At 33.2% G+C, this 16,094-nt stretch overlaps 1 protein-coding gene across 2 annotated transcripts in view; it reads right to left on the bottom strand.

The window, feature by feature from the left end:
• Positions 1 to 5,358: 5,358 nt before the first annotated feature.
• LOC139695151 (zinc finger protein ubi-d4-like) overlaps positions 5,359 to 16,094 on the bottom strand; it is a 47,504-nt gene continuing 36,768 nt past the window's right edge. Inside the window, exon 9 of one of the 2 annotated variants that reach the window (XM_071593801.1) lies at positions 5,359 to 6,672. In XM_071593801.1, the coding sequence (XP_071449902.1) occupies positions 6,544 to 6,672 (129 nt within the window). In that variant the 3' untranslated portion in view covers positions 5,359 to 6,543. The remainder of the gene's footprint in view (positions 6,673 to 16,094) is intronic. The other variant, XM_071593802.1, reaches the window with a different exon arrangement.

The raw sequence follows: 16,094 nt of genomic DNA on the forward strand, positions 1-16,094 counted from the left end.
ATGGTTTATTTATTTAATATTTCATCTTATTATTTTTCAATGGTAAAATAATAGATATGTCTTACAGAAACAAGAAATGTATACATGCATTTTGAGAAATGGTTTTAAAAAAATTACTGCTTGCCATACCTTGACAAAAAATATTCCTTCAGGTCGTAAAAATAAATGAACGTAAAAGATTTTAAGGTAGATTTGAACATCTAATATGAGCTGGTATCTAATATGCCTGCTGGTAAATGATTATAAATTTCAATGCCAGCATAGCGGGGTCCTTCTTAAAACAAAGAGGTGGAATTTTGTATAAAATACACCTTCCTTTTCCTTTTGGCGTAAACAATGGATACCCTCAGTTTATTTAAATATACTCATGTTGTTTCGGACATACCCACATGCATGATATATGTACAAAAATATTTCTGGTAAGATTTCAAGATTTATAAAATGAGGTTTACATGATCCTCTTTCTGGAATTTTTGCCATTTATTTAATAACTCTTTTTTCCATGATAAATACTTTGTCAACACCCACAGCAGAGCCCCAAAAGATAATTCCAAAACACAGTATAGATTGGAAATTACCAACATATGCTGTTCTTAAAATTGCTTGATCTACAACATTTGCTAGGTTTCGCTCTCATCAATTATTAAACCTAAGACGTTGGTACTACTAACTTTCTTCAGAAGATTATCTTTGCTGTAAAGATCCATTTCTGGGTTTTTTTCTTAAAATGTAAATAGTTTGTTTTTCAAACTTAATTGTAAGGCCATTTTTTGTGAACCAGTCTCATAAAGAGAGCTAGGGAATTTTTAACGTGATACTCCAACAAGGAGTTGCTCTTGTTTCTTAGAATTAAATGTGTGTCATCTGTATAAAGAATGATTTCATCACTCCTTACATAGTTTATTAAATCATTTTTATAAATTAAGAATAGTATGGGACATAGTATACACACTGAAGTTTCTGTAGTGGATTAGTAACTGCTTTGAATATTGTTGGAGTAGGTACCTATTACCTCCACTAATTGCTTCCTGTTTTCGAGGTAGGATTTAAACCATCTCTTTGCTATTCCCATATGTTCTAATTTTTTCCGGCAACAAATGGTCTACGCAGTCTAAGGTCCTTTCAAAAAGAGATCATTCTATCTTTCATTAATATTCAATAGTTTTTGAGGAATTAGACAGCGATATTGGCTGATAATTCTCTACATACTCCCCGTCTCCCTTTTAAAATAGAGGCTTAATTTTAGATATTTCAAGTATATCGGGGAACTCTATCTTTACAAAAGACTCAGTTATTATATGAACAAAGGGTTTAAAATTACACTTGTGCATTTTTTAATAACCATGACTGGAATATCGTCAGTTCCAGTAGATTGCTTATTTTTGAGAACATGCAACATTCAGTAGTTCCTTTTCTGTGACTGGGAAAATAGTAATAGAGGTGGATACATAATCTTTACATTGACCTGCCTGTTTAAGTTGCAAGATATGTTTATGAAGTAAGTATTTTTAAAGTTAGCTAAACATTCTGGATTGGAAATTCGGTCATCATTTTCATTTTTGCATCAAGTTTTCTTATCACTCCTCGTTGTTTCTTTTATCTTCCCAGTTCACAATATCACAAATAGCTCTTTGAATGAATTGAGCTCTTACAGCTAGCAGTATTGAATAAATGAAAAGACTCCAATAGCCATAAACAGTTTACCTTTCTGAAGAAAGGGAAAAAAATGAAAATAAAAACAAAGCACAAATGAGGTTAGTTGGCTAATGAGGATAGGTAAGGATAAAAAAGGATGGGTTGAGAAAGGTGAATACAAATATGCATCTTTCGGACACAAAGTAGCCCTCTTCAGCGTACTGAAAGTGAATCGTCATGACAACACATGTTGAAGTGAGACTCAGACTTTGGCCATTAGCCAAAAAACCTAATTTGTGCTTTGATTTTATTTTTTAATTTTTTTTCCCTTCCTTCAGAAAGGTTAACTGTTTACGGCTATTGGAGTCTTTCATTTATTCAAATAGCTCGTTTTATTTTTGGCATTTGCTTTGTGGGTTAGGAAATGGAATTTAGAAGCATTAACTGGATTAACTAGGTAGGAGTATCAGCATGCTGTAAAGAAAATCATGAATGAGGGAAAGGAGCTGAGTACTATTGAGGACACATGGAAATATATCAAAAAAGGGATTTAGGAAGCCGAAAAGAAACTATAGGAAATGCTAATGGGAAAAGGACTAGGAAACTATGGATTGCAGATGAAATTATTAGAAAGACAGATGAGAGAAGGAAACGGTAGAATGTAAGCACAGAGTTAGGCAGAAGGAAGGAAAAAGAGTTTAATAATAATTTGAGAAGGGTAAAAAATAAAGCAAAAGTTGCATCGTGGAAGATGGAGCGCAAGGATATGAAAGGTTTGCAGAGGAATGATGAAAATGGTTCACTATACAAGAAGGTTAAAACACTATTGGGAAGTTAGAGGGGAAGATCTGTATTAACAGTTAGAGATAAGTCAGGTAAGTTAATAGATGTAACTGGAAAGATCCAAGAGAGATGGAAGAAATACATGGAAGAACTGTGTGGCAAAGAACTTAGGCCAACAAGTTTAGACATAGAAAGAGAATATGACGCAGATGAAGATATCTTTGGTCCAGGCATACTCGATGATGAAATAGAAAGGGCATGAAGTTAGATGAATTCAAATTAGGCCATGGTGGAAGACAACATTCCTAAATTATTACTAAAAGGTTTAGGAAAATGTGAGAAGTCTAAATGGATTGATTCGTAGATTCTATGAGGATGGGATCTGGCCAGAAGACTGTGAGATCATTGTTCACTCCTATTCCAAAAAAGGTAAGGGCTATATCAAGTGAGGACTACATAACAATAAGTTTGATTTCCCCCTGCAGCTTGAGTTGTTCTCAGGATCATCAACAAAAGAATGCATAGCAGGGTAAATAATTACTATGGGGATTATCAGTTTGGGTTTAGGAAGGGGAAAGGCACATGCGATTCCATTGCAATAATGAAATCACTAATTGAGAGGAATATACAATACAATCAGGAAGTAATTGCCTGTTTCATAGATTTCAAACAGGTGTTTGATAGAGTCAATTGGGAAAAACTAATGAGTCTATTGCAGAAAAAAGGAATAGATTGGAGGGACAAGGGGCTAATCCGCAACCTGTACATTTCTCAGACGTGAGTGAGGGACGGAGAGTCCGGTTCGGTAGTGTTAGAAAGAGGAGTAAAGCAAGGTTGTCCCATATCACCGGTGCTCTTCAACGTAGAGGTGGAGGAAGTGCTAGGTATGGTGAGCAAGGATAGGGAATTGTTGGGAGAAATCATATGGAGGCAGAAAAAATGGATGAAGGGCATATTGATAAGCAGTGGGATGTTGAAGAATGTAATAGAGGGGAGAATGTTAGGCAAACAAGGAAAGTGTAGGAATAGGATAGGCATGTTGGACGGGATGAAGGAAGTACATAGAGATAAAGAGGGACTTGTAGAGTAGGATGTTGGGTTGTTTTTTTAGGAGAAAGAAAATAATTATTTGGTAGTTGGGTTTATCCAAACCTACAATAACTGGTAGATTACCTAATAAATGAATAAAGTTATGGTATTACGTAGTTAGACCAACATAATACATGATTTGACATAGCCTCCACTGAAAACTAAGATAGACCTCAAATTCATTTGTGAAAATGGAATTCAATGACCTGATGCTGGATATGAACTTTTGTAATATCATTTATAAATCCTTGGTTTATGGCTTTGCAATGAAATTGTCGAGCAAATTGAAAGTAACTGCATTAGTGCACTAACAGTATCATTTTTTGGTGGCATATCATTTACGGTAGGTTTTCAATGGACACAAACTTAGCACCCCTCCATTTGCTTATCAAGATATGACCATACATCCATCAGTATAATAAATCCTTCTTCAAAACTCACATACATGTTAACTCCATACAATTCAACAGGAATATACTTTTCCTTGCCGGTGTAATATTCTGCCTCCTATCACAATCTTCAACATACCATTTCCTATGAAATCAAAATCATTCATCTTACTAGTTTCCTTTGAATTTCTTCATGCAACCCTCTCTTAGCAGGACTAGTACTTTTCCTGTTCATTTGATCTTGTCCGCACTCATCTCAAAAGCCTCCAATCTCTGCCTTCATCTTGCTTCAAAGACTTCGGCTCCACACTGCAAAACCACATTCCGTATCTGAGTTTTCACAGCTTTTTTTAACACTTTCTCCACATCTCTGTCATCAACTCCCTCATAATAAAAGCTTCCATACCTCACACAAGAAGGCTTTCTTCATATATCTCCACTAATTTGACTATCTTGTTCCAAAACACTTCCAAGAGAGGTGAATCGTTCTTGTTTTTGAAATTTGATTTTAACATTTGACTTAGCCTTCTTCCTCAAAAACCTCTGATTATATTGATCTCATCCCACTAAATTTTATTATGTGCTCAACAATGGATGCAACCCCTTAGTTGTGTGGTGAACTTAATCTGGCTTCTCCACAAATCTGATTATATGAATTCTCTATCTACTTTCATTTCTACCTCTCCCATTATATTCGAATATGTATTGAAGAGAACAGGTGATAGGGGGCATCGCTGTATTATTTTCCTGCCTGGCACTGCTTAATGCCTGCCCATCTATGTGCCAGATGAACTTAGTGGTCTAAATAATGTCAAGGTTGTGGATAAGTTGCCTCTATCTCGAATATACATCTTCAATGGCTTACAATTACCATATATTTTTGGTGATACCATCATTAATTCTACTCAATTTATTTGTACTTCATCAAACAGCTCGAAATCTATGATGCAAGCATATACATTCTGATTGTATCTTTTCATTAGTGACCTCATTATGGCTATGGAATCAACCTTGCCTCTCCCTCTATTGATCCACTTAATAACTATTTGACCTCCTCTCCTTATGGATGATCGAAAGAACTACCTTAGATGTACAGCACTAACATAACTCCTTTAAATAAAGTTTTACTTAAAAGTAATTTCACAATTTTATTTTTCATCTGCCTTGATGACTGAGGTGATGTTATTTGGACCTTTTACTCAGAAGCCGAGCACAACAGTTCAAAAGTTTTTCAAAGGATTATACTTAATATCAGTCTATTTAAAGGAATATATCATTGAAAAGCTTCAATTAAATTTTCTAAATTGAAAAAGAAAATATTTAACAAAAAAGCTTAATTGGAAAAATTATAAATTATGCAAATTCCACAATGTTAATACTATTTCTAAAACCTACACCAAAATAATAAGATTTTCTCATTATTTTTTTTTATTATTATGTTTTAATAAGGGGGAGAAAAGGATTTAGAATCACATTACTACAAAAATTATTAAAATTTGTTTGGTATATAATTACTGTGGAGCATGGGGGAAATACCAAATCAGTTCATGTTAATCCAAAATGTTCATTGTCAACTAAGAATTACTTCAGTTGAAACCTATCACGTACATTACACCTTGGGTTCACATCAGGTAAAATGTTAACATCATGGGGTCAGCAGAAGAAATCAGAGATAAATGTTGAGAGGTAGCTTTAGTGTTCACATCATATTACACTGATATTTGAAAAAATCAAATACATTGGTGCAATGAAGTTAAGCAACTTTTAAGTACTTGAGAACAATAATGTTACAATTAAAATCAATTCACAAACATTAAAAGATCACAAATGCACACAACTGGGGACACAGATCCCAGACATTTCATTAACTACTAAGGCAAATAACCATTTAACTGTGCACAATCACTGGCATGGATTTTGAAAAATCAATTTTTTAACATGTACTCGATTAGGAATAAAAATTATAAGCCTTGTGCCTTTTCCTTTTTTGCGTTGCTCAGGGTTCATTATTTACACATTTAATGTACACAAAATTATAAAAAATACTTAAATGTTATCTAAAAAAGGTTCACTTTATATCATACTAATTCTTAAGCAACTACTTCATTTGAAATGTATACTGTTATGATTGCATATGAGGTATGTTTACTTTATCTGAAAGACTTTTCAATGTCAATTACACAGCTGCTGATTTAATCTCTCGCCATTTTACTTTCTTAAAACTCACAAGGAACACTATTTCTGCCAGCAGGTTGGCAGAAATTTACATTTTCTCATTGGAAAGTTTCATACATAACCCAGAGGCCAAGCTTGGTGAAAGAATCATCAGCATCATAAATGCTTATTATGTAATACTGCACACTTATTCATTAATAATTTGGTTAGACAAATTGGTTATGTCACCCATGGAGAAATTACTTTTGAAAGGATGGCTTGCCATGTGCATTTAAGCAATATCTGAATCATACCCGCTGGCCTGATTACACCCTGAAAATAGTGTCAATGCAAGATGACATCCACACATCAACATGGATATCTGCACTGTTTTCTACACACATAGTCACACTATAATTATGTATACACAGTTCATTTACACTACTTCGATGGTAATAAAGGTACACAAATAGGGAAGAAAATAAAAACTCCTCTATTTCTTGTGAAACTCGGAAATGCATAAACGGCAACTCCAAGAGCCTTCGGGTGGAGAGGAGAGTGGCGGAGTCAGGCAGTACATATGATAACCACGGTCACAGTCATCACAAAACAACAGCTGATCCTGAAAAAGACAGAGCAAATGCAATTAAAATTAAGTACATCATTCTAATCTCTCGTTAAAATTTCCACACTCTAGGAATGGTACTCTAGGTAAGAAATGCATCTGTGTACACATTCATTCAACTGAAGCCTCAATCAATATATTCAACCTTTTCAGGCAATACCTATGAACTTATATTAAATAAAATTCATAAAATATTAAATAAAAACTGTGTTATACAGAAAGGAATGGTTTCTGGGTTCAGAGTAACCTTGTGTAATGAAGAAAGCAGTACAATTGATGAAAATAAAAATCCACTTCAATCAATTTTCATACAAATAACTAGCATCTTCTGATAAGTTAGATGTCATGAGAGTTGCTGATGCAGTAATAAAAACCCATTTATCAGTAAGATTCAATTGCGGTAGGGTAGACATAGGTTTGGCTGCCCAAGGAACATAATTTTAGAAATTTTATGATTAAAATCTCTTGGCGCAGACACCCAACAATGCCTTTGATACAAACATATTCCCTACTAAAACAATAGGCCAAGTGGAAGGATCTTGTCAGTGAATATTAATTTACCCCTAGATGATACCGAAGGCTGTAATGTCTTAAAGTGCTACCTAGAGTGCAAGTTGAATGAAAATGTGAGTGTATTATTGCACAATTCATTGATTTTAAATTTAATCACTTCAGACCAATGAAAAATCAAAGATAACTCAAAATAATTGACCACACACTACCTTAACATATTTCAAAATAGTTGCCATTGGGGGTTAAAAGAAGGTTAGGAGAAGGCTCTCGTTAGATTTTTATTCTACTGACCTTGCCTCTTATTTTCACACAACAATTTTGGGGTATGAAAATTGGAGGATTGGAACAATTTTTATTCAAATCATAATGGAATCAACTATTACACACATATAGGCTCTTAAATAAACTGAAGTTACTCTGGAAAACATGCGCCGAGTATTGCACAGGTAAATTACAGTCACTATCCAGAGGGAAACAGATTGTAATGTGCAAGAAAATGGATGAGGACAGCAATAGGTAAGTCACATGAGTGGAGTGTATTTTATAGAAACATAATATCTTACTTTATGAGATCACCAAAACTACAGTTAACAACCTGAATGTAGAACTTAACCTAGTATTAAGCACAACAGCGTGTGAAATTCACACATCAGGCAATTTGGGGAGGTCAGGGAGCAGTTCCTTTCTCTGGGGCCACCTATGGTTTTCCAGGTCTGATGCTCAGAAAATCACACAGGTTGGGTGTACAGATGCAGTACCCGGCATCAAACCCAGGCCCAATAGTCAATAGCCCATAGGCCTACCATGTACCCTTTATGAGGACATAAAGAGTACAAAAATTCTCAAAATGAAATTGTACCACAAGAAAAATTTATTTCTGAAAGTGAACTAATTTAAAAAAATATTATTGCTGAGTAGGTAAATTTTCATAAATGGTGAATGAAATTAAAATCATTTCATTTTGTACTAAATATACACAAGGCACAAATTGGATTCCAAATTAGCACATATTGTGCAAATCCCGTGTTCTCAACTGAAAAATTATTCATATTTAATAAATTATGGTTTCCTCTTGATTTTACCTGTCTGATGTCAAAACACTAAACAAGTGTTTTGAGAGAACCAAGGAATATTTTATAGGATAAACATTAGCAGCAGCATAATCAGATCTGAGAAGCATTGTATTTTCTCTCATTTAAATATTTAACAATGAAGCTTCTCAAAATTGTTATTTTACTGGTAGTTACCCTATTCTAAGCAATGCTTAAATTTGTTGGCATATTGTTAACATGATTATTTGTACCATTCAATATGTTACATATTAAGTTCTTTGAATATATACGTATATATTCATTACTTACAAAGCTAACCATTATTTTTGGCCTAATTAACGCTCATTACTTCCCTTGCATTAAGTTTTACTTTCAGAGGTAAAATGAGTGATAATTTTTGTGTACCAAAAGAAAGGTAGAATATCTGTAAATATACTTAATTACAAAATAAATTATGCTTGGCAAGTAATTGTAAGGATCCTAATTACTCTTTTTCATTACCTTTCAAATCATACATTTTAGAATAATCTTGTTTTAAAGGTGCCATTTCATTTTGCTTTACATAGGTGAAATGTTTTTAATGTTAAAAACTGTCATGGTAATTCAAAGGCAAAGTGAAGACCATCTTATTCACCATAAGAGAATTTTATCAATTATAAAACTCAATGGTATTTTCCCCTGTATTTCTAAATAATTGGAATCTAAGCAGTGAAGAGATTTACTCCCAAGGAACTGAAAACAAATTCATTTGATCCTTTTATGGAGGGAAACAGAAATAAGACTTATTTATCATAATTATGATAGCCACAACGTAATGCGGTGCTTTAATTTCAAACACATGAAATTTAATTTTAGTTGATCAAATCAAATAATTGTTTTCCTTATTCTAAATAGCTTTTGAAGATTACTATCAACATAATTAGTCCATTACACACATTCAGGTTCACGTACAGATATAATGTATTGAAATAGTTCAAGCTGAGCTACAAAAAATTCAGAATAGAATGGGATGCCCGATTATTCTTTAAGTTGTTTTTGAGTGCATATTTTAAAGAAAGAAAAGAAATTAGTGGTTTTTTTTCAATTAAGCACAAAAAGGTATCCAGACTGTCGTCAAACAGTAAAAGGAGATTAAATGGGAGGGCACCTGATGCAACTGCCAATTTGGATTTGTGAGTTGAACAATGTGTTAGTATGGAATGTTGCTGTGAGGCTAATTTTCATAATTAATCATATGTGCATGCTAGGAAACGTAACTTGCCTTTTGGTGAAATTAGATTAAGCACATTAAGTTAAACATTTTCCATTAAAGGTCGAAAACTGACCAAGATAAGAAACTCATCTATTTGATGCATTTGAGAGAAAGAAATGGCCTGGATGATCGATGTCCGTGTTGTATAATCATTTCAGTATTTTCAGTACTTTCTTATGCTATTTTTGTAGGATGCATGACACAGAGAGAACAGATAAGAAAACAATTTCTAATTGGTTAAGTACATTCTTCATGGAGGTTAACAAAAAGTGGAAATTAAGTCACAGAAATTCACATCTATTCCTTAGTGTGATTGGATAGGCTATGACAGTGGGGAGTTTCTTCACAGGCCCATCAGATAATAATCCTAAGGCCCCATACTTCTATTCAATAACTTGAGATATGACTTCTTGCAGAATGACATTTTCAATTCAGTAAATAAAAAACACCTATAATTGTATTCAGAAAGAAAATATTTCTAGAGCCTAATTCAACATTGTTTTATCTGAAATAATATCAATAAAAGGTATTTCCAAATGAACCTCCCATGAAAGCTATATGCAAGTGATTTAATATGATCCTCTCTTGACTAGCATGAAGAAATAAGCAAAAGAATACAAATGGCCTATCAAATTTATTAATAATGCTAGGACACCCACAGACACACAAATTTAGACACTATTTTACCCTTCAGAAAAGCACTAAATTAAGGAAAAGTTATTTGACGAGGTTTTTTTTACATAAATTACTAGTAACAGAGGGTGCTTGCAATCTGCAAGCAAAAAAAATAAAGAAAACAGATGTACAGCCTTAATTTGAAAATTAAATGACATCATAAATACCAACATTTTTTGCTCCGCTATTCGTTTAGCAAAGCCAAATCTTGAAAGAAATATCATAAACTCTAAATTCTAAAGTGGAAACCAAGACCAAATATGTCTGCACTTATCCTACAATCCCTGATGATAACTGGCTTACATCTCTTTGGGTTTGATGAGAATTAATCGATTTAATAAGCATACTACTAGGATATTTTTTGTTCCAAGTAATCTCATTTCATACAATTTGCTTACTTATCCTATTCACGTGGAAAGGGATAAATAAGTACCCATGCTATTAACATAACTGTTTGGAAAAAGACATTCTCTGCACCAGAAAACTTTCTTGTTAGTGCCTGCACAATATTTTCATTAACCTTAAATAAGTAACGTGATTAAACTATGTAATGACTAGGAGGAACCACAACAGGACTAATACGAAAATTGGATTCCTCATACCCAAAAGACGACAATAAATGCAAAATTGGATGTGACCTGAACTTAGTTCATGCATATAAAAACTAGGAACCACAGTGAAAGGATCAGAGAAAATGCATACATTTTTCAAGAGCTGTGACTAATGTTTGGCCAACAGTCTATTTATATTAGTCAAACATTTAGATCAACTGTGCTCAGGCTTTCATATATATTTTAATCACTTCCAAAACAAGCATAATAACCAACATATAATTAGGTGAGCTTTACATCCACTTGTACACACACATACTCTAGAATTCACCGGACATAGGCTCAGCAGGTAGGTAAAATAGAACCACCAATAGGAAGAATTAGGGAAATGGTGAAGTTTTTTAAGTACAGCTCTGCCCCCATGCATGATGATTCAATATTTCAAACACTCATGATTTACCATGACCATGAAACATAAGTATTGCAAAATGAAATAAAATACATATGAAGCTGAGAGAAAATTTACCAATGTACATTACAATGAAGTGCACAGTACAATTAATTATAATTTTATTTAAACTTGATATTATCCCATTCTTAATTAGTTGATTGCACTCGGCAGCATTTATGTAGGTTCCTATTTTATCAATTTAGATAAAGAATGCCATTTATTTGTTGTTTTTTGGAATGTCTTGGAAAATATTACCCATGCATACAGAGGCATTTATGTATTGGACTAGGGATGGCCACTCTTCTTTACCCGAATTTAAAAAAAGTACAAAATTGGCTCAAAATGTCTTTGATAATAACTGCTCTACAAATATCAGTAATATTTCCCTACATTTTCCCAAAATATCCCCCCTTATTTGCACACCCTGGACTGAAAAAATCGTGAATAAAAAGAGCAGAATGTGCATAGGCCCAAAAATACTAACTGCAAAACGACTGGAGCACATTAACAGGGATGATAGTTATGTGGAGAACACACTAAATAAGAATGGCTTTGGTTTCAATTACACCACAACATTAGAGAACATTCTCACACACAAAGTGATCAAATGAAAATGATATAAGCTATCCAGAAAATAAGCAGCACAGGAAGAAAAGAAAGTCTAAAGAAATGCAACTATAAGAATTTGGTTGCCGTGCTAGCTTTCTTACAAGTTGAAATGATGCTTCAATTTCTTTTTTTTGGGTAAATACACTTAAATCTTGTTGTTTTTAGCTGAATTGATTAAATACAAATACCAATACCATGTTTAAATTGATAAGCAATCACAACAGGGTTGCTACATTTCTGTACTGAACTTTCTCAATTATTTTAGAGCAACATTTAAAAGATTCCCGGTGAATATTAATGTGGCGGCAACTTATCTGATTGGGTTAGCAATCAAGTTCTAACAAAGTATTTTCCAAAGATGTTCAAAATATTTTGCAATACCTTACTGTAAAACAATTACAGGGGAAGTTAAAACAAAAGCTAAGAATCTGTCCACCTAATAAATTTATATTAAAATATGCCTTAATGAATGCTGGTTGAATTTATATTAATTCTGTAGTAGGCAATGAGCCGCGCTTACATTCCGAATTGTATCTCTTGCATGCAATCTTCCATATTAAGACTTTCAGTAAGCATCGGTAGAAAATATAAGAAAAAACTAGAGTAATTGATGCAATGGTTTGATAGGTGAAGGTCAGAATGATGCAATACAGTAAGAAATTCACACAAGTGTATGGAATGGGTTTCATTTCACACAGCTTGGATGGAAATTCAGATGTCAGAGGCAGTGGTGGATTGGAAGGTGTCATTATTGCCCTCCCTTGCAACTGATGTAAGACATTTTGGCTTTTCCTGATAATCATTTCATTCTAACATATCATTTGTTCAGTATAATATTGATTTGATTCCTAATACAAATTAATATTGAACATCATTCTGAAATTTTTTCTTTTAGTTTAATAATGACTGATAAATTGAAGACATCAACCTTAAAACTTCGATAAATATCCTTAAGGGTTGGTAGCACAATGCTGAAGTAATTTTGTTTCATAAATAAGTTTAGATATGGTTTTAAAAATACCAAAGTTTTGAAAAATATTGGAGCCACATCATTTTCTATAACATAGACAAGAATGTTACCCCTCCCACATAAAAAATTTGGCTCTATCCTTTGCCACCAACACCACCCTGATTTGATTAGGTTATTAGAGCTAAGACCTCTGTATCTATTGTCTTGTCCCCAAATTAGAACAATATGCAGCACAAAAAGAAATGAGTCGTATTGGGCTACAACTATAGCCCATGTGCCAACTGAAGCATTATGTAAGATCATCTTGCCACCCCATAAACCATTCTTAATTAATACTGTTCAAATAAATTATGCAGAATTACTGCATCAGTGTAGTTATAAATTACTCAAGAGACTATGTTGCAATATTTCAGAAAACTGCTAAACTATTACAAAACTATTCAATATAAAAGAATTTTGCAAACACTGTTTGCATCCTTTGAAAATTTCCTCTAAAATGAATTACTTTCAGGAATTTCAAAGAATTCATTTCATGACGACTAATATAAATTTAACTACCTCAAATTAACCAGCTGTCCATATTCTGCAAAACTGAAGCAATCCTGCCATGACCAAACATTTATATGGTAACATTTCCTTGAACCACATATAAGACGGATTGAAAAGACACTTTAAGTTGACATTTTTTTGATAATTCACACTAGATTCTTATTCTTCATTACCCACTGAAAAGCACATCTCAGGGGGCCATAGATTTAGTTAAATGATGAGTTTAGAGACCTATTTTAATTCCTGCATTACAATACTTTACAAAAATGACACAGTCGTACCCCATAACTGAACCACATTTTGAGCTAATATTTTTAAAGAATGAAGTATGCTTTTGAAGCAAAGATGACCCATTTACCCTTCTATTCATAAAATTAACTCACAGAGCATGCATGAATTTCTGTTCAGTGCTAGAAGCTTAAAATATGAAGTGAAATATTTCCAACTTCTGCTAGAGTACTAGGGAACAAAATTGAAGTTATTTTTCTTTTGCCAAAATAATGTAGTTTTGATTTCATTAAAAAACCATTTTGGTGGATTCAAACCAATGTTGAAAGCGGCGTCCTGGGGATGGGAGCTTATATACAATTTCTTTCCACTGAGAACAATTGCAAATTTCTAATTATCCATGGATAAATTGAAGCTAATTTGCTAATGCTGACAAACTGCACATTGAATGGGAAAAATAAACAATGGATTGTACTAGATTTGCCAAATCTTCAAATGTAATATCACAAAAGTGGGCAATGTGAGAAATATTTTCTACATGAGGCTCAAAAAATTATTACTTACTCCAAAAGATGTGTTTTGCAATAACCATTCTAAAAGTCACACAAAATATATCAGCTGCTGAAATACAATAGCTACGACTGTTTCTATTGGCTTTTCTCTTTTTGAATATTTCTACGCCAAATGCTGCAACACTAACTATCCACGACTCACCCAACTTTCATCCTTTAATAGTTATATTCTCAGTTAAAAACAATGGGCAGTTTTTCTTTGTCGATGGGATGAGATTGATTTTGGTTTTGAATTGAAATTTCTCATGGGGAGAACTGACAATGAGCATCAGTAATAGAAAATTACTAAATTCGTGTGCTATTGTAACAAGTCTGATGAAGTGTAATTGTCTCATAGTAATGAAAATATGAATGCAATTTTCTGGCTATATTTTATCATGAATAAAACCATCTCCTTTTAAACTTGGTGGTAATTCATTATAATTTATCGTTGAAAAACTTACTGACTGACTGACAATTAGTTTTGATGCATTGCATAGTTTTCAAGTACTAGCATAATTTCACTTGAAAATGATGCAACACATTGAAGATAGTCATAATAAAATATTAGTGGAAATTTTTCAACCGTCATTACTGACTTTAATTCACAATTTAAAAATCACATACTGAAAATGAATGAAGTATAACTTTCCCAAATTCCTTTTTCAATTAATGCTTGATAAAGGCAATATTTTGATCAAATTTTAACCACAATTTCATGAAACAAAATTCTTAACAATAGGATAACATCTCAAACGTAATGGAAAATTTTCTTATGCCCATCTCAAGAGCTTTGGGTATGCGATTCTAACCTGGAATATTTAGTGTAAACTTTGACACCACATTAAGCAACACCACTTTTTCATCAGTGAACCATCCTAAATAACACACTTGCTGCTCATTCATATCAATTAGTTGCATTTACCATGCCTACTTTACCACTGAGAACCTTTTTACGTTGACCCAGATGTGTTCCTATGCCAATTGCATAAGCATATATTTCCATATTGAACTCATCTTTTTAAAACAAATTCTATCTAATATCATCACACAATAACTTTTGCAGGGTTAACATTGAATCATAAAAATAATGACATAAAACAGAATGATAGCAGATTTAAAAAATGCAAAATAGTGAAAAGGCAGTGCAATTGGCTATAGAAAAATTTCCCAGGCTCTTCTAAGCCTGTGCTAAAGCATCTTTGAAAATAACCATGCTTCACACTAAGGTTGAAAGCATATTTCTCATTCAAAACATCAAACAGAAACAGCCTTGAAATAGGTACACCACCTGTAATTCGTTCATTACCTTTGACTACCACCCAAAGTCTCAAAAGTCTTTTAAAAACTCAGAAATATATTTAAAAATGGCATCTTAGAACATAAGAGAATCTAGGCACAATTCCTTTGAAATTGTTTTTCTTATAACTGATCTAACTTCATACATTTGGGAGATTTTCCCACATAAAATTCTTCCCTTTATTAGAGGCAAATAAGTTCTTACCATTTCATGATAATAACACCAAAAGGAATAAGGGGGAACGAATGTGAGGCAGTTATTATGTGGGAGGCCACACAACTTTCTGAATAGATCATATTAGTGAGGTGACTAGTGTACAGGTTTCCTGCTATGAGGGCCTGGGTTGGACGCCTGGTGGTGGCAGAATTTTTCAAAGGTATCCCAATCCTTTTTAAATACAATGAGGAGAGCACTTTTGAGTATTATATCCATCTCATTCCCTTAAAATTCTACCCCTACCAAATACTCCACTCATCCTAGTGTCACTTAACTCCTCAGCTGTTGGTCAACTTCTTTAACTCGTACTTTTAAACAATACAAAAAAAATATTAGTTTAGTCACAAATATAAATGATGAAGCAGAAAGTCGACCTAAATAATTTATGTTAAAATTTTAAACCTAGAATCACTGTCATCAATAATTCTTTTTATGTTTTCCCCTTTTTTAAGCGTCAGTCAACATTAACCATCAGTCGAAGAACTTGAGGTCAGTATCAGAG

This window comes from Hetaerina americana, unplaced genomic scaffold (genome assembly GCF_022747635.1).
Source record: "Hetaerina americana unplaced genomic scaffold, ioHetAmer1.1.p SCAF_6, whole genome shotgun sequence".
Lineage (NCBI taxonomy): Eukaryota > Metazoa > Arthropoda > Insecta > Odonata > Calopterygidae > Hetaerina > Hetaerina americana.